Here is an 18992-nt window from a genome sequence, read left to right as displayed (position 1 = left end):
AAGGGTTCGCCTGTTTAATTTTATAAAATACTAAGTTATTGATTCATAAATTATTATTAAACTTAATAATTTCTGTAATCACGTACAATTTGCTTTCTTCTCGTATCCTTGTCTGCTTTTTTCGTATAGTGCAGTCGTATCCGAATATCGGGTGAACGGTTGAAATGAAACGTCAAACTTTGCCTCCTCAGTCTACTAAGACGGCACTTGACGTAGCTCCGCGTTGTGCGAGTTTGGGCGAACTCTCGTGTTTCAAGTTGAAAGGAAATGTGAGCTCGTTATAATCGTGGGCATAAATTCTTTTTTATACATAAAAGGTACTTGGTTATTTCTTATTACATAGTTTCGGATCAATAAAATGATTTTGTTGGGAGGGGGGAGAGGCGCTAACAGACAGCTGGAAATTTGACAACGCTCTCCGTGAATCACTTGTAATTTAATTATGTGAATATTTTTTATAGTGCACTGTCTTAGCAATTTTATTTGTGAGAATATTTATTAAAAATGCTTTTTAAAATGAAGAGAAGGTGTTTTGGCAGACGGGTGATGACGGGTGCCAATTAAATATAGATTGGGCCGTTGCAGTATTATTTTATTAAATTATTGATTTATAGTTCATATGTTTAAGCATAACAAAATATTTGCAAGATCATGCCAATAATTTTTTTTTATGAAACTTTACTACCAGACAATAATATGGTGGAATACATTGAAATGGATGGTGAAAGTGTCTTTAGTGAGAAATATTAATGCTATACATTTATCAATTGTTGTTGTATTATTTTCTAATAATTTTCTGCTAATTTAAATGATTTTTTTGTGCTTAGAAAATGACGTCACGCTGATATACGCTATTTCATGTGCGCGGTCACATCAATATGTGCGTTAGAATGAGACGGAAGAAGGTGCTGCAAGGACGTAACTTTATACATTTTTTATCTTTAAAATTTATATGATTTGTCCGTCACGCATGAATGTTCTCAATAATTTGGTCGCATTGAATGTGTTAATGCATGATATAAATGACGATGTAAGAGATTGGCGGACTGGGCGCCACCGGTTGTCAAACTTTCGTTGTAGTCCGCAAAATCTATTGCCCTCGTCCTTGTTTTAGCCATAATAAATAAATAATACAATACATATTATTTACATTTTTATTTAGTTAAAAATGAATTTTGAATATTTTAGCTGTATTAGATCGAGTATATGACGTTTAAATTAAAGGTATAAAAAAATATTTATGGTGAAAAATTAGCGTGTTACGACCATTTCCTTACGCAACTCATTTTAGGTTATCTGCTGTCAAATAGACAGTTTTGTCATAACCTTTTCGGCATAATTTTATATGAATGAATGAATAAAAGCTAACGGTGTGTGTGTTTTTTCTTCTTAATCATAAGTTTAACTCGAATATGAAAAACTGCATATGTTTATACTGCAAATCAATATTTATACATATTTTTCAACAAAAAAAGCTATGAATAAAAATATATTATTTATGTATAATATATTGAAATATAAGATTTTAGTATCATTACGGTTAGAATAAACTTTAATATTGATTAGTACATAACTTTGGAGGTTATATTTTGCTTATTTGTAGGTAAAGCTATTTATTATTATTAAATCTTTGACGAGTACGAAATGTGTTTATTATGGTTATTTTATACATGCATACTGCTTGATCGATATATTAATATCGCATTTCGATGTTGCACATTCCTTCACAGTGTCTATTTCAAACTCATCTCTAAATATAAACATGCAGACTTAGATATAAATGTATTCCACGCATAGTGTACATTACTTATCCAAGGTAATCTAAATATAATCACATATTTCTGAATCGTCCGATGCTCATTCATCTTGCTATATGTTATACATAACTATAAAGTATTTCTATTTATAATATAATAACTAGATTAGGCTTTATCGTTGTATAAATCATATACTATGTATGATATAATAATAAAAAATGATTTGTTTTTATTCTTTTTTACAGGAGTCCTTTTTGATGTTTTCCTGGCACTGCTATTAAATCACTAGGAGAATATTTATATTGAATTTTTATTGGAAGGCGTCGTGACAGAATTCTGGCAAGCAGTCGTATTAGTAGCTTTAAGATTTGAGGTCAGTTCTTCAAAATTGTTGATTCTGGCCGGTCGCATTCTTAGTTAATTCGCATCATTCGAAATGAGTGTTTAGTAGATATATATATATATATAAATATAAAAAATATATAATAAAAAATGTCGTTTCCTAACAAAGCTAAAAGAGAGGTGTGTTGGAACGCTAGAGATCGTTTCTGGGATTGTTTGGACGATAAGAAAGTCAAAACTGAAGATCCTATTCCACAGGCTTGTTTAGAGTTGAAAAAAGTTTTCGAATCGTCTTGTCCTGATCAATGGGTCAAACATTTTAATAGGAAACGGGATTATGACTTATTTAAGAGGCAGTTAGAAAAGGAGGAAAAGGCCACTTTTAAGTAATAACATTATATAGTTTTTATTATTGTATTGATTAGCCGCAATTAGTAACTAAACGCATATTATTGTTGCAAATTAAAATCCTGCTCAGTTGTGGTTAGTGTTGTGTGACTCAATGCTGTGTTTTAATTCTGTGCAGTATTTAAGTTTGTATCTTTCATAGAAAATGTCAATGAAACAATGTTGTTATATATTATTGAATGAATAAACTTTGTTAAGAACAATTGTGTATTTTTTTGATATTTCTATATCAATTTCGTGTTGTTTTTACAGTGAATCGCACTCGAGTTTAACGGTTAGTGTTAGAAAGCAAAAACCATTTAAACAAACGGTAATATTTTATAATAAAATTCATTTATTTCTAATACAATAAATAATAATAGTTAAATAATTTAAGATGATGGACTATGGCGGCGCAAATAAATAATTAAGGAGCAGTTTTAAGCTATTTATTAATATAATTACAATAGATCAAAATGAAAATTCCGCTGGACTTCTTCAGGACGTTTATTAAAGCTTTAAGCAATGAAACACAAAGGGATATTCCATTAGAATCATTTCGCGTGAGTATTTAATTTAGATCTTATCTAAGTATAAAAAATGTTCAATTTAACATTAATTTAATTTCAGAATCACATACGAGCGTGTCAATTGATCATCACAAATCCTAATGCTACGGGTATTAAGTTCCCATTAGAAGCAAAGATCTTACGATTGGCCTTAGATATATGCGAGTCGCTTTTCCAGCGTTTGAGATTGGAATCGGTCATAATAGAACCTCAATTCTTATGTGCTAAAACATTATACGCATATATTAATATCATACCAGTAGAATTCAAGACTAAGTACTTGGATAATATTTATATCTTACTGTGCCAATATTCGAGGTGTAAAGGGGATAATGAAACTTATTGGGGTCAAGTAATGAATGCGCCGAGAGTGCCCGATTATTTTGTGAGCGATGTGATGGTTATGTCGTTGATTAACGGATTCTTCAACTTTGATATGGAACGAGTTGATAATTTGGTATTGAGGGATTTGTGCGAGAAGATATTGCAAGAGTCGCTCAAGATTATTGTCAAGTCTTGTATGAAATACAGTAACATTACTTTTGTGAGCTTTAGAAATTTGAGTTCCATTCTGAGTAAAATGATCGAGAGGAACATCGTCGGAAGAATATCCGATGAAACCGTTACGGCTTTATCGTACGTTATATTATATAATTGGGAGAGTCCTTTCGCTGGTATTAAAGATTATAATTCAGACATATTGAAGAGTTATCTTGAGCTGACTGACGATTCCATAGATCGGTTCTTAGACGATGTGTTAAATTTCTCTTGGAATAAGGCCAAGTTTTTTTGCTTATGCGAAATACTGCCCTTTTTACGAAATAAACGAACTGATATAACTTATTTGTACGTACAATTAGTTCGAGGATTAGAGTATAGTTTGTTCAATAGTTCTTTAGTATCAGCCGGAGCTGAGTTTTATAAAGTGATGCTGGAAGGATTGGCCGAATTGAGTCAATGGTATGATTTGTTCTTTGAAACTTTTAGCGATGCGCTAATGGGTAATGATCAAAAAGTGAAGCAGAATATCTTAAATCATTGGCTACCGGCTACAGTGAAGAAATATCCGACAGTGATAACGATACTCATCAACAATTTCTTAGAGTTTTCTTTAACGCAAAATATTGAATATTCGTTCTTGCATGTGCTTAAAATAGCTAGAAAATCCGGTAAGCTATTAGAAGATTGGAATGATAATGCATATAATGAGCTTGTATTGAAAAATTCTTTAAAGAGCGCTTTGAATCACATCGATGAAGATGTTAGAGCGCAAGCCATTCAGATAATCTGCTGTACATACAAAGTTACAACGCTTCCTACCAAAGAAGAGTTTGAATTATTCAAAGACTTTTACATTACTAACGTCAACTACGATTCGACACCCTTTAGGCAAAATTTATTATGTTGTTTTACAGATTTTCTAGTGCATCTCAGAGATTCTTATCTGCACATTACAAAATCTGGAGAGCGACAACCTAAAAGCGAAAGTCATATTAAATACGTATCTATATTTGAAGATTTCTTCGTTTGGTTGTACGAATTTATATGCTCAAATCTGAAATACTCGGCCAACTATCAACGTAAATACACATCGCTTCAAATGCTCGATATAACAATGAGATATTTGTGTCACGGATACATCGATAGCGAGATTCATAAGAGTCGGCGTAAGAGCAATCAAAGATATATGGGTTGGAAGATTATGGAGTATTTAAAAATGAAAAGGAAATGGCTCTTTGAGGACGAAAAGTGTGTGTTATTATTGACCGATTCTTTAACCGATCCGACGAACGATATACACAACGCGGCCGTCAGCATCTTATCTCAGTATTATCGGGAGAATCTCCATTTGAAGAAGCTCAAGAACAATTTATTTATTACGGCTATGGTGATGTGTAACAGTAAGCTGTTTTATGAAGTTGAAAGCGGATGTTCTATAATCAGATTGCTCACCAAACAATACGTGTTGGGCGATCCGGATATCCAGGTATTAATCGATCCGAAGAATATGTTCATGGACATGATGCAATATTTAATTGGAAAGTGTCAGCAACAATTTACATATCACAAAGAAGACGTATTGCTCTCTATATGCAATGGGCAACCATTATACGGAATATTATCGGCTATCAATGCATACATAAAAGAATACAGATTATCTGTAAGCCCAGTGACGGTCATATGTCTTGTGAATCTATCTCATGATATCGTAATGTTTTACCTCGATGTACTATTAGCTAAAACGAGATCAGATGATAAACAATACCCTCCTAGTTTTGCCGAAATGAGCTTAAGCGTCGATCATCTCATTGCAACGTCAAACTACGTTTTAAGCGAGGGTGCTTCGACTAGTTCTGAATCTGTCCAAACGACCAATGTTCAGCAATTAGTATTGAATCATATATGGTGTAATTTAAAGGTATGTGGTTGTAATAATATGAAGTGTTGTGTCATGTTGATTGAATCGTTATACTTTTAGGCATGCTGTGAATTAACAAGTACTATCATAAATAAATGTTGCGATTCCCTCAATGGGGAATACGTCAGCAAATGTTTGGAGATCAATACACTGATATTGACGAGATGCAGACATAAAGGTGCCATTGAAAGTGCAGGAGTATGCTTGGGTATGTTTCAATTTGTCATAGACTACTATTTAAAGATCACCAGCTTATATTTTTAATGCTAGTATTAGATTTCTTATGATGATAGAAATATAAAATAAAAATAGCTTTAGGTTTACATTATTGGATATATTTTTACATTAATATTATACACTTTCGGTCGTGGGTCACAAGGTTACACATGTTCGGTGATTCTTCTGGATAGGAGATTTCCGGACAAGATTTTTGTGAATACTGATTACTAGATGGAATATTCTGGACAAAAATTATATAAATAAATACGTAAAAACTTGAATATTTGGATTTTTAGTTAACGTATTAAACGACAGTTAACAAGCTGTGTGACTTGGCTGTTAATCAAGAGTAAAAGATTAAGTGAATACATAATTCCTGTAGCATTGCATGAAAATCTTAATTACCATTTGCCTCAAATTATATTTTTAAGACTTACTTCATCACTATAAGTTAAATTAAAACAAAACATTGAATTGTGTGAACATATACCATCCACAATATAGCTATTGTTAATGAGATATTAGCATTTAAAAAGTATTTCGTTTTTTTGTGTTATCTTATGTTTTTTTTTATTTAATATAAAATTATAGTTCTGATCCTAAAAAAATAATCTAAGACTCTCATATTTTGTGCTATTAAATAATATGTTTTTATTTTTAATGTATATATTTTTCTATAGGTCAATGTGTCAGACATATTACATCGTCGCAAAATACAACACACATAAGCTTCATATCGAAAATATTAGAGACATTTTTACTCAACGTCACAAGTTCAAATTCTATGGGAAGATCGATAACGCGGAGAAGCGCTGGTTTAACAATATTGGTCCATAGAATAGTGACCAACGACATGCAAGATGGAAAGGTATAATTTTGGTGCTTTAAATGTTTGTTTTACTATAATTAATTATTTTTATACTTTCAGCCACTCTTTTTCAAAGCGATGCAGATATTGTTGAACATATTGACTTTCTACGATGCTCAAGAACAAGACACAGTCGAAACAGGCAGCACTTCAGAATCGAATTCAGATAATTTAAAAATTACAAATGAAAAAGATATACCTCAAGCTACCGCATTGCATCTGATGTGTAGAACTGTCGCCGATAGCTCGTTGACTCATTACATCATTCAATTTGCATCAAGATTGCTCTCTACCTGTTTTAAATATTTTAATAGCAAAGAATGGCAAATCAGGTATTTTTTAATAATACTAATATAATAAGTTTTTTGCTACAAAGATACGATAATATAATTTATATGTTTAAAATACCAAAACCCCTTTGCTGTTTTAACATTATCACTCTTCTCTAATTAAGTTATATTATATTTAAACACCCTTAGAGTAATATGTTAGATATCATGAAATTTAAATGATTGTTTGGAAAGAGACTGAACTCATTTTTGTTTGAAACAATTGAAAATGATCAATATTTTTATTTTGAAGAGAGTTGTAACTTATAATTCGAGTTAATTTTATTTGACTTTGGCGATGGTTATCTCAGGGGTCAGCCATAATGACTCAGTGGCCATATTTTTTTTATTGTATGTATGAATGAGATCTTTTAATCATCTCTATGAAAAAGAATAAGACTAAAGTAAAATATTTCTGTAGTTAAATTAATTAAAAATTAATCGACTCAAAATCGTGAAGTAGGGTGATAGTGTATAAAGTGACGTGCCATGGTTCTTTGTGAATAGCCTGTTTGATTTCCAGCAGCTCAGATGAATCAGATGCGAGATAATTTTGACCAATTATGTCGAATCAGAGATTCATTTATGTTTGCTCCTAGATCTTATATGTATCTTGAGGTAGCATTTTCTATATACGTCGGTATCCCTATAGGTGGTCAGCCATAATGACTTAGTGGCTATAAATAATCTTTTTGTTTGTCTGTATGAATGAGATCTTCCACCCCGTTCGTATATTATTGTATTGTATATGATTTCTCTAATGCACCTATATCTAATATTTAAAATACCTGAAATTTGTATACTCTTCGTTTATTTCTTTAACAAAATAATTGAGATGTATCACATGATTTCTATCACATGCATAATTAGGTTTGAGAAACCAAGAAATGTACTTTGAAAAACATTTAAAATAAAATCCCGTATTATTCGACATAACTTGAACTGAGAAAAAAGTCTGCTTGCGATTAAAATAAAACAATAACTAATTGTAGTTAAATATATTTCACAAAGCACAATTTTTTTTAAGTAAATATTTTAATACCAATGAACAGAAACAACAGAATCTGCTCTATAAACTGTGTGATAACGTCAAGTAAAATGCAACAATTTAGTGTCACAAGAGCGAAAATTATTCATGAATTTTACAACAATAATATATTTAAGAGAAAAAATATTATAAATAATTAAGGTGTGAACTGAATTCTCATAAATATATAATTTATTACAGTTAGTCTAATATTTTGGCAAAAGACTATTAACGACTTGAAGGATTATAAAATTTTACTATCTCAGATATTTTTCCCATAAAACAACGATGAATCTTATGAATAAAAAATAATATATAAATTTAACGAGTTTTGAAGCATTAATAAAATTTTTGTAGATTCGCTTAGAGCAGTTTCTTTGTCATATCACGATGCACTAAAAACTAGTTTATTTAAACATCTTTTAATTTATTTACCGTAAAGCTTGTATTAAATTAAATTTATGAAATATAGTTTGTAAGAAGTCAAAATATTTCATCAGAGAGATGATAAATAAATCTTTCCTTATTGTTTCAATGCAATTCGTTTAAATGGCTGTAATTTAATTTTACAGCACTTCGCCATAACACCATGCAGATAAACTTATCGCTCACGAAAACATGTACTACGTACTATTACTTCATTAATATAATTGTTAGGAAAAATTATATACAGAGATAATCAGTGTGTAATGTTACATATAAATCAGTCGTATCTTTATGGCAAAATAGTTGTACAATATATTGTTTGCATATTTTTATAAATAACTAAAATACTGATTTTATTTATTTGTTATAGAAATGGTGCTCTTCAATTATACGGCGCTCTAGTACCGAAACTGATCGGTCAGAAGAGTCGATCGGGAGAGTTATCTTCAAAATCGCCGATGTCAGCTGACGAATTATTTTCTCACATTCCCGGAGCTTGGCAGCACATAATCAGTAATTTACGAATGACTTACAGCATTGAAAATCCGAAAGAGTTGTTCCTGTGTCACTCAAATTTAGTTCCGATCTTGAGTTTACTTTCAAATATGTCGACGAGGTATAAACTGCAGCAAAACGGATTGCCTCCTTCGGTTTTGATCAACATGCCTAACATAGACGAGATCTTTGTGTACTTAGTGAACCTGTTGAGTAGCCCGATATATAATGTGCGCAATTTATGCGCTAAAATCATCGAATCTTTTTATAGTCCGATCAAATTCTATCACCATTGGAAGCACTCGAAACCATCGCTGGTGCAACAAAATAAACTGCACGGTTATTTGCTCGTATTAAAATATTATGTAAACTATCATTTAGAGATGGAGAAGTATATGCCGATCAATCATTATAATGTCATACTCGTTATATTCGAAGATATAGCGTATTCGATTGAAGAATTCATAACGAGCAAAACGTCTTTTGTGTGCAGAGTAGTACATTTTGAAATAATGAGGGATTTAAAATCGAATTGTATACATTATTCGGACGTTATGGATGCGACGTTTACAATGGCTGAAAAATACGCTGATAATGAATATGATTTTAACGTCAGATGCGGAATTTACACTTGGATGGATACTTGCATAAGATATTTCATAGATAAATGTGATGATGATTCACTGGTCGATATTATTCCAAAGTGTTTTAGTAATAGATACGTTTTAGAGAACGGACTTTTTCCGGCGTTAACCAATAGAGTGCAAGTTAACACTCCAAAGTTTTATACGATGAAATTTATAGTTTTAGAATTGATTAATACAGGCGACGAATCAAATAAACATTTATTAAAAGATATATTCGATTTGATATATACGATAATGAATCACGCTCCAATCGATCTAGTCAATGTTTTCGAACCGAGTTTCATGGATATGTCTTTAGTTTTATGCGAAGAGAGTTCTAATTATAATTTTGGTCATTTGTTACCGCTTATTTGTCAAATATTGATGAAACGATATATATTATGGCCACAATTAGAAGTAATAGATTTAGTGTTTTCTTTGTCGGAAATAGTTAAGAAGTTGTCGAATGTGAATTCAAACGAATCAGAAGTGAGACTTTATAGCGCAAAAGCCGCAAAACACATTGCTATTATTTTATCTCATCTGTGTGCGAACGTCGTCGGTTCAGATAAAAAATTGATATTGATCAAGAATAACATTCTATCTTTAACATTCTGGCTTTTGCAAGACGAAGATACGAAAGTTAGATATGAAAGCGCTAAAATATTATTCTTTTCTGAGCGATCCGTAGCGCACCCTACAAAGAGACTCAAAAATATAATGACCAAAGAATTCCTCAACAAGTTTTTTCCACAATCCGATATACTCACAGGCAAATTTCTGCGTATGCTCCTAAGAGAAATTAAAGTGAATGATACCAAAATGAAAGAAGACGCACTCGAGAATCCATTCGATCACAACACTAAGAACATATATTGGGAATTAAAGATAATGAAGGATATAATTTGGGAAGTGATGCCAATTGCAGAACCGAACGAGCCAAGAAGTCCTGTAACCGTCGTATTAACAACGCCAACGCCATGATCAAATTAGATTATTCATATTTTCGCTTAATATAAAAATGTATTAGATTCGTATGATTTCATTGTTATGAATATGCATGAGAATTTTGTTTATTTATTTTTTTTTATATCGAGTATTTGTATGAAATAAAGTCAATAATTAAGTTTACATCTTTTTATTGGGATTCTTTCTTTGGAATTTATCATTTAGTTGTATAGAAACAATGTGTCTGCCGGGAACCATGACTAATCCTAAAAACCGGGGTTCCTCTCCGTCCGTTTCAGATTTGAGATATTCTTCACATGTACCTAAACAGTAGCAATATAATATAATTAATATATATATATATATATATACATCACATTTGATAATAATTATTTTTTAAATTAATACAAACCAAGAATAATGTTGGCATCTCTATCAGTGCATAAGAAATAACCAATCAAAACGCGACCGTCTGTCATTACGATTCTGAATTGTTTATCAATCCAACTGATAAGTTTTTGTCTGCCTTCTGACAAAATTGGAGGCTGAAATTTGAATTAATTTATTATGGGACTATATTTAAATCCATATTGATTTCATTTTGAAGGTTATGTTACGGGAGTGTTGCATTTTTCTTCTTTTTTCTCTTCAATTATTTCTTGCTCTGTGTTATTCATGTTCCTACTTTTTGTTTTTATCGCGTGCACATTATTTATCCTGAGGAACTTCTCGCCTGTCAAATTTACTACTGTCAAAATTACTGGTCTAAGCACGCTTAAATTTGACCATAAATTTTATTTGAAGAATACCATTATCCCAAGAATCATTTTATACGAGAGAAAGTAAAAACCATTTTTTTCTTTAATTACAAGAAAATACTTCATTAAATACGTTTCAAATATTAACATTTAATATTAAAACATAATGAATTCATATTAAAAATAAAATAATAAACCCTAGTCGTTTTTCGGTCATTTTTTACATTAGCTGATATTCCAATTAAATTTTATTTTTTTATTTCTAATATATTCTTTTACAATTTGCTCATATTTACCGCTTAATCATTTGCTGCATTCAAAAACATTCCATACCACTGCCGTACACAGCACTGTTTTTAATGAATTAAGAAATGAGTGTTTTGAAGAAAAACTAAATTACACTACGCTTTGCTATGTAATATATATAGCTATATTTTTATCTCTTATGGCCAAAGTAAAAACTAAAAATGTCAGATGATGCATTTCGGCGCGCCTTCAAATATTATAAATCTCGAAAGCCTTCACCAAATCTTTCTCTTCCAATTGACATTTATAAAACGCAAAATGTATCAACAGTAAGTATATGTCTAATGTAAAGCATATTTTATCATTTGAGGTTATGATTATTATTTTTACTTCTCCATCACAAAAAATATAGTAGTCTTTTGATTTTGTCAAAGTTTGCTTAAACATTTATGATTTTTGTACAATTCTAGGTTACCAAAGTGGAATTAATAGACAATGAATCATTTAACTGGTCTAAATTAGGGTTGAAAAACCCGCAACAGTGGGAAGCTTACAAAATAAATAATAAAGGACTCATTTATATCAAGAATCCTTTTAATAATATTGGACAACGTTATTGGATTGCAAGATGTCTGAGAGACTTTCCTAGAAAACCGAATAAGCTAAATATAGATCCACACTTTGACGCCTCTGATACCGAAAACTGGTGGGAAACGTGCAATTTAGATAAATCAGAAAAAACATTGAATTTAAAGAAGAGTTTACGATGGGCGACTCTCGGTTATCATCACGATTGGGATTCTAAGGTATGATATTTTAAATAATAATAATCAAACTTACTTATTTATTACGTTTAATATTTTTTCAGCATTATTCAGATGAAAATCAACATCCATTTCCATCAGATTTAGCCGAACTATGTAAAATGATAACGTCGTGTTTTGACTTTGATGATTATATTGCTCAGGCGTCGATCGTTAATTTTTATCATATGGATTCGACTCTAGCACCTCATACGGATCATTCAGAAAAGAATTTGGATGCACCGTTAATATCGATTAGGTATACCGAATAATATTTTTTTTTGATATATATATATATATATATATATATATATATATATATATATATATATATATATATATATATATATATATATATTTATAATAATCTGTTTTTAGCTTTGGTCAATCTGCAATATTTTTAATTGGTGAATCAAAATCAATAGAACCTACTGCGTTGTATATTCACAGTGGTGATGTCATTATTATGTCAAAGGAATCAAGATTGTGTTATCATGCTGTGCCGAGGATAGTCAAAGCTGATTACTGTCCTTGGAATTTTAGTTCTAAAGATATGAAAGATTTTAATGATAGAGATGTTTTAATTACTGATGAATATAACGATGAAGTCTATTGGAAGCCTTTTGAAGATTATTTATCAGGTTCAAGGATCAACGTCAATGTGAGACAGGTTCTTTATAAATATCAAAATTCACTTGATAGTATTGTTAGATGATAAAGATATAATAAATTATTTAATGAATTAATTGAGATATTTTATTATTATAATTCCATTATTGTGGTTCGATGATTGTTGCGCAAACGAAAATTTCAAACAGCAAAAATTCCGATCATAGATATTCAATATATGTACAATCAATTTAAGAATACTTCAATACATAAATATAAAATAATGTGTATTTATCAAAGATGTCAATATGAAATTAATTTAAAAATATTTTACAATAATATTAGTAATTTACATTAGTATGATACACTTACATTTTCTATAATAACACAAATGCTTACTTAAAAAATAGAAAAATATAAAGCAGTTGTAATCAAAAGTGAAATATATTTGACAATCAAACAATCATTTATGTCCAGAATTATCGTGTGCGTTATTTTTGTTTGCACAATAGTCCGGCCACCATAAATTGTACATTTTATATTATAAGAATATTTCAGGATTGGTTGCCGAGTGGTGTGACTTTTGCAGCCAGTTAGATGCCAGAAAAGCTGATGACATTTTATTGTATGAAGTATATAATTTGTCATAGATGTGTACAGAAAAATGTAAATGCCTATCAAGTGGTCGTTGGTTTGAGAGTCTTCATTGTGGTCGTCAATGATTCGATTGCTGCCAAGGATCAGTTGAGTGCTCGGCGAATGATTTAAATGATTGTCAGTCATTCTTGGCTGACCAACTAATAATTACAAATACTAGTTCAAACAATGCTTATTCGATCAAGGTCACTAGTGTTTTTTCTAGATGAGTATGAAGAAAAGAATTTTTGTGGTAATTTATGGACTATGAAAGTTTGCGTGGCTATGTGATATTATGCGTGTGCTGGTGATCTCTAATATTTATTGTTGAACCATTGTTTTGATTTGGAAAGCTCGTTACTGAGCGTTCCCACTGCAACAGCGTAAATTTTTGACTTCTGAGAAGTAATAATTGTTTTTGCGCGCTTCTATTGACCAAAACTTGATTTTAATGTACTTTAACCAATTATCTTATATCAGAATTCCGTATTAATATCTGTAAGGATAGTTATCATATTTTTAAAACATATACACTGTAATATCGAAATGCAGACAAACTATGAAGCAATATACGAGATGCAACGTTTGTCTGTACTTTTTGTTCCGTTTATTTTCCCTTGAAAGATGAGTTGGCTTCATTTGTATTTTGCACTATAATTAGTTTTAGAACTTTCATTGGCTCAAGTTGGGCTTGGCTAATTCGTGTATGTGGTGTTTGGGTTTGAACACCAAATAGACGTTTAGCAAGTGTCAAATTGAGTTACATAGACATTTTAAAGTAGCATCTAACTTCACTAATGCCTATCAATTGAATTATATTTTCGCTAGTAGAAATATATATCTACTGGTAAGAATGTATTTGGACTTCACTAGCGAAAATATAAATTTACTGAAAAATACATACTCACTGTAACATTTATACATCTCATGTGAATAAATAATTATAAGTATGTAAATCAGTGGTGTAAACCGTTCATGCTGGTGGCGTTTTGAATCTACCGCATCTATGGATGGCACGCCACTGATGTAAATGTATATATGGCTAAGTATGGAAAAAATGGAATTATATAGTTTTACTAGCACATGTCAGTAAAATAAATATTTTCACTAGTAAAAATATATATCAGTGAAAATGTATTCCGATATAATTTCATTAAAATAATACATTTATAAAATTATTTTGGGATTGATTTAAAAATGAATTTTTAATTTTTTTTTTCGAGATATGACAACGAGATAATTTCTGTTTTTTTTTTCTAAATGGGGGGGGGGGGGGGCGAAAGTTGGCTAGTCAGTGGTTATTCTTTATAATTTAGATTTAATTAAATTTTTTATTACTTATATTTTTGTTCTTATAAAAAAGCTTAATTTTGCACAACTTAATTTTATTATAATAAATAATTTTCATAATAAAATTAATCCTGTAATTATGTTTTGTCATTAAGCTAATAAATAAAATAAGACATAAAGGAGACCATATTTTATATTTGCCAAGGGCAGCAAAATATTGCTACGACTTTGTTGTTATCTTAATATTCCATAAACAAGTAGTATTATATTTACAGAATAAAATAAATACACATTTAGGTCCCAAACAAAATAAGGACTGTCAAACTTGCAAATGCCAGATTTTTATGCTGACATTTAGATTTTTTTACCTGTTTTGTGTAAAAGGGTCAAGTAATGATATACATTTTTTATTGCAATATAATGCTAAAGATGTCCATGAGTAATATACCATCTAAATTCATAAAATTATGCTTATAAGTGCTTTTAAATATGAAATTTTTATTTGTCATGTATGTACTTAGGGTTGAAACAGGAAAACCACGTCATTAATGTCACACCTTTGGACTACTAACAGTTAATTATATTTTTATAGAGCAATTAATTTATGTGACACCCAATATAAGAAAGGTTTAGTATCATATTTTATTATTAATTTAGGTTACATTCTTCACTATCAAATCAATGTTTATGACTTTTAAACGCTTCAAAAAAAGCTTTCACACCATAAACGATGGAAAAAACCTCATTTTTTATCCATGGTATACAAAATTGAAGGATGACACAAAAGCGTTTTAATACATATGTAATTTTCCGAACGTAATGTTTTCCAATATTTATCTGAGCAGGTATATACTTAGTATACGACAGGGTCGGCCCCCTGCCGACTTCTTTGTCCATTCGGCGGCCGGTCGTGATGGCGCACAATTAAATCAGGAGATATTTGACAGTTATTTGTTATGAACAATGAAATACAACAATGACCCAACGACCGTCGTAAACGATAAAGTGGCAATCGAAGTATGAAAACATTGACTTTTATGCCTCGTTTACATTTTGTTTTGTATATAGGGCATATTTTATCGCTCTCTCGGAGGGATGCGCATTTTTGAGTGATATAATGTGACGACGCTGTCGTAGAATAGTATTTTAAACGTATTTTGAATTAAATATATCATAGAGTTTAAAAGTCTGGAAAAATAAACCAATACGTAAGTCAATGGCATGACAATTCATACACAGCATCTTACTCTTCATTGTTCACAGTAGCATCATTTTTAATACATACATAAGTTCGTTATACACCTCTTATTTTATCAATTACTTAAAAATGGTATTTAACACAGCCACCTGAAAAATGATGTAGGCTTAATATAAAAGAATTGATATTTTTCACTTACCGATAAATTTATCCTATTCTATCTTAGACGTCAATTGTTCAATAGTGTATTTTGCCATTTCAGACAATTGCCTCCCTTGAATTAAGCTAGAAAAATGTCATTTAATTAATTACTATGAATCTTAATGAAATCGAAATATTAAAAATGCTGCAAAAAGCTAAAATGATCCTTGATTCAAAATCAGAATTTTGGGTTATCCTTCAAAACAGTCTCGAATCTATCCCGAAAATATATTTTAAAATATGTAATTTCAGAAAATCATATCAGATTGCATTTTCACCGGTAGATATATATTTTAACTAGTGAAAATATAATTTTACTGGCAGGTGCTAGTAAAATTATATAATTTAAACTTTTCCATATGTAGTAATATATACATTTATATACTTAACATTATTTATTTACATGTGATGTATAAATGTGACAAAAACATTTTTTTTTCAGTGAATGTATACTGTTACTAGTGAAGTCTAAATACATTTTCACCAAAAGATATATATTTCTACTAGCGAAAATATAATTTAACTGATGGGCGCTAGTGAAATTATAAGCTGATTTGTCTATGTAACCCAATTTGACAGTTGCAAAACGTCCATTTTCTGTTCAAACCCAAATCTAACCTAATTAAAGTTCTAAAATTAATTATAGTCTTAGAACTATCATTAAGTCAGGTCTAAAATATAATCTAACACAACTAAACTCTCATATGTCACTTTCTAAAGGAGTATGCATTTTTCGTTGTTCGAAGAAACGAGTGCAACAATTGATTGGATGATCGCTGCATGATTGTGATTTGTCAGCGAGTTTTGCAACCATTAATATTTAATGTTGGTCTCTAATGGACACCTGGCAGACGCGCCCCCACCGGCAGAGAAGCGAAGATACGGCCTTAGACTCCCGAACACGATCATCGCAGCATAGTAACCTCCAAACACTGTCACTGCCACCTACAAGACCTCTGAGGATCTTCCACGGATATCATCCCTCCGCCAGCTTCTCCACCATTGCTCGGAGAATAACGATACTCACCCAGCATAGTGGAACTGACCTCCAAACACTGTCATTGCCACCTACAAGACCTCTGAGGATCTTCCACGGATATCATCCCTCCGCCAGCTTCTCCACCATTGCTCGGAGAATAACGATACTCGCCCAGCATAGTGGAACTGACCTCCAGATACTGTCACTGTCACCTACAAGACCTCTGAGGATCTTCCACGAATATCATGCCTCCGCCAGCTTCTCCACCATTGCTCGGAGAATAACGATACTCGCCCGTCATAGTAACTTGCCATAATGTATGATCTAATAAATTATTACCAGTTTCCATCTGCGTCTTACTGGCTGCGAAGTCACACCCCTTAGGGTTACTATACTTTAAATTACTATGACGATCTTTTTCCATAGAAGCTCGTAAATATGGCAAAATAAACTTTAACTTTTTGAATGATTACTCACAACTTGCAATCGATACTGTAACATATTAAAAAATGTGCAGTGAAATAAGAAGATTTGAAAATACATCATCTGCATATGACACCTTAAAAGTAAGAAGATCTCAATTTTTTTAAGGTATAAGCATTTTACAGTCTTCGATTTCCGTGAATTTTTTTTCCATTGACGTCCATGTTGTAGAAATTCCTAAATTTGTACAACATGGACGTTTGATTGTTTGATTGTTTTCATATATTTATAAAAAATACAAATTTTGATGTCCAGCAGAAATCTATTCCTTTTATTTAGGTCTTTTAGTCTTGAAGATTGTGTCGATATTTCTCGGTGCAATCGGTCAAGTATATTTTTATAACACGTATGATTTTGTTCTCTACTGTAAGCTCTGCATGGATTAATATTTCTCATAGCATCCTTATACATTGCTTATTTTTTATTGTCAATTTATATTTTTCCATATAATATATATTTACTGATTCTGTGAAATTCAAAATATAATTTTTAAATCGCTTTTTATTTGTTTTGTTAATAACGTCTCAGAAATGAAACAAAACAATAAAATTAAAATTCTAAATATGTAATAGTGTATTGTGTTGCATCGCTTCTAGTTTCAAACGTCATATCTAGATCTTTAGACAAATTTTCTAAAGCTCGACTAAAGTGTCCTCGATGAATAGTAGTGACAGTTTCTATTCTTGTGTTCCAGTGTGTGTTTCCAAATTGCGTTTTAATATCAGTGATAGTGTTTTTAAATTCTTCCTGGTGGATAGTAGTACGAGAAAAAATGCGTCAGTGCTTCCAACTGTTTCGAAAAAAGTGACCACCACTGGATCTTGCTTGGGTGAGTAAATTTAAACTATTGTTATCACAGTTTACAAATGTTGTTATGTGAATCCTGGGAAAATCAAATATATTGTTTGTATATGGATTATTACCAAATTCGTAATGGCGTCCCCACAATTTTTTTTATTTAAGAAATAACCCATTCGGCGGTTACAATTTGATAGGATATACATATATATATTATTTAATGACATCACTTTATTTGATTAAAGTTGCAAGAATTAAAAATATTTTTTTAAATTCTTTTGCAATTATTCGTAGTTGATTTTGGTATATTGTTAAAGGTTCTAAATGCAATTTATTTAAAAGAAATTGTGCCAAACTTCACATGCTTGAGAGATGTGTAAAAATCATCGGCAAATCTTATTTCATAATTATGTAGCTGTTTTCTGAATTTAAATTTAGTTTTTATAATCGATTTTATAGTAAATTATAAAAAAATCGATATTTCTCAACGTTTAATTGCTTTGATAGATTTTACTACTTTTTTGTATTAGTATGTTTTAATAATTTATTTTAATATTTCTCTAATATTAAATTGAGTTA

At 30.7% G+C, this 18992-nt stretch overlaps 3 protein-coding genes across 4 annotated transcripts; 2 read left to right on the top strand and 1 right to left on the bottom strand.

The window, feature by feature from the left end:
* Positions 1–610: 610 nt before the first annotated feature.
* Positions 611–10591, top strand: LOC148225993 (uncharacterized). Of its 2 annotated transcripts, none has more exons than XM_088204250.1 (10): positions 611–736; positions 828–1370; positions 2003–2130; positions 2760–2817; positions 2884–3049; positions 3117–5474; positions 5535–5682; positions 6374–6561; positions 6622–6893; positions 8714–10591. In XM_088204250.1, exons 5-10 carry the CDS (start codon positions 2963–2965, stop codon positions 10446–10448), a joined length of 4788 nt encoding a protein of 1595 aa, XP_088060376.1. In that variant the 5' UTR covers positions 611–736; positions 828–1370; positions 2003–2130; positions 2760–2817; positions 2884–2962; the 3' UTR covers positions 10449–10591. The 2 variants fall into 2 exon arrangements, with proteins under 2 accessions (XP_088060376.1, XP_088060377.1); XM_088204251.1 differs by having other exon boundaries at positions 2870–3049.
* Positions 10587–11183, bottom strand: Sbat (LSMD1 domain-containing protein Sbat). Its single transcript, XM_088204252.1, has 3 exons — positions 11030–11183; positions 10825–10957; positions 10587–10735 (listed from the first exon to the last, which is right to left on the bottom strand). Exons 1-3 carry the CDS (start codon positions 11087–11089, stop codon positions 10593–10595), a joined length of 336 nt encoding a protein of 111 aa, XP_088060378.1. The 5' UTR covers positions 11090–11183; the 3' UTR covers positions 10587–10592.
* Positions 11184–11594: 411 nt separating this feature from the next.
* On the top strand, positions 11595–12962 carry AlkB (alpha-ketoglutarate-dependent dioxygenase AlkB). Its single transcript, XM_088203588.1, has 4 exons — positions 11595–11745; positions 11887–12222; positions 12285–12478; positions 12598–12962. The coding sequence occupies exons 1-4, from the start codon at positions 11638–11640 to the stop codon at positions 12932–12934; spliced, it is 975 nt and encodes a 324-aa protein (XP_088059714.1). The 5' UTR covers positions 11595–11637; the 3' UTR covers positions 12935–12962.
* Positions 12963–18992: the final 6030 nt, after the last annotated feature.

This window comes from Plectrocnemia conspersa, unplaced genomic scaffold (assembly GCF_051122295.1).
Source record: "Plectrocnemia conspersa isolate PC_06_02 unplaced genomic scaffold, ASM5112229v1 ptg000014l, whole genome shotgun sequence".
In the NCBI taxonomy this organism is placed as follows: domain Eukaryota; kingdom Metazoa; phylum Arthropoda; class Insecta; order Trichoptera; family Polycentropodidae; genus Plectrocnemia; species Plectrocnemia conspersa.
This window is presented reverse-complemented; position numbering and strand designations above follow the sequence as displayed.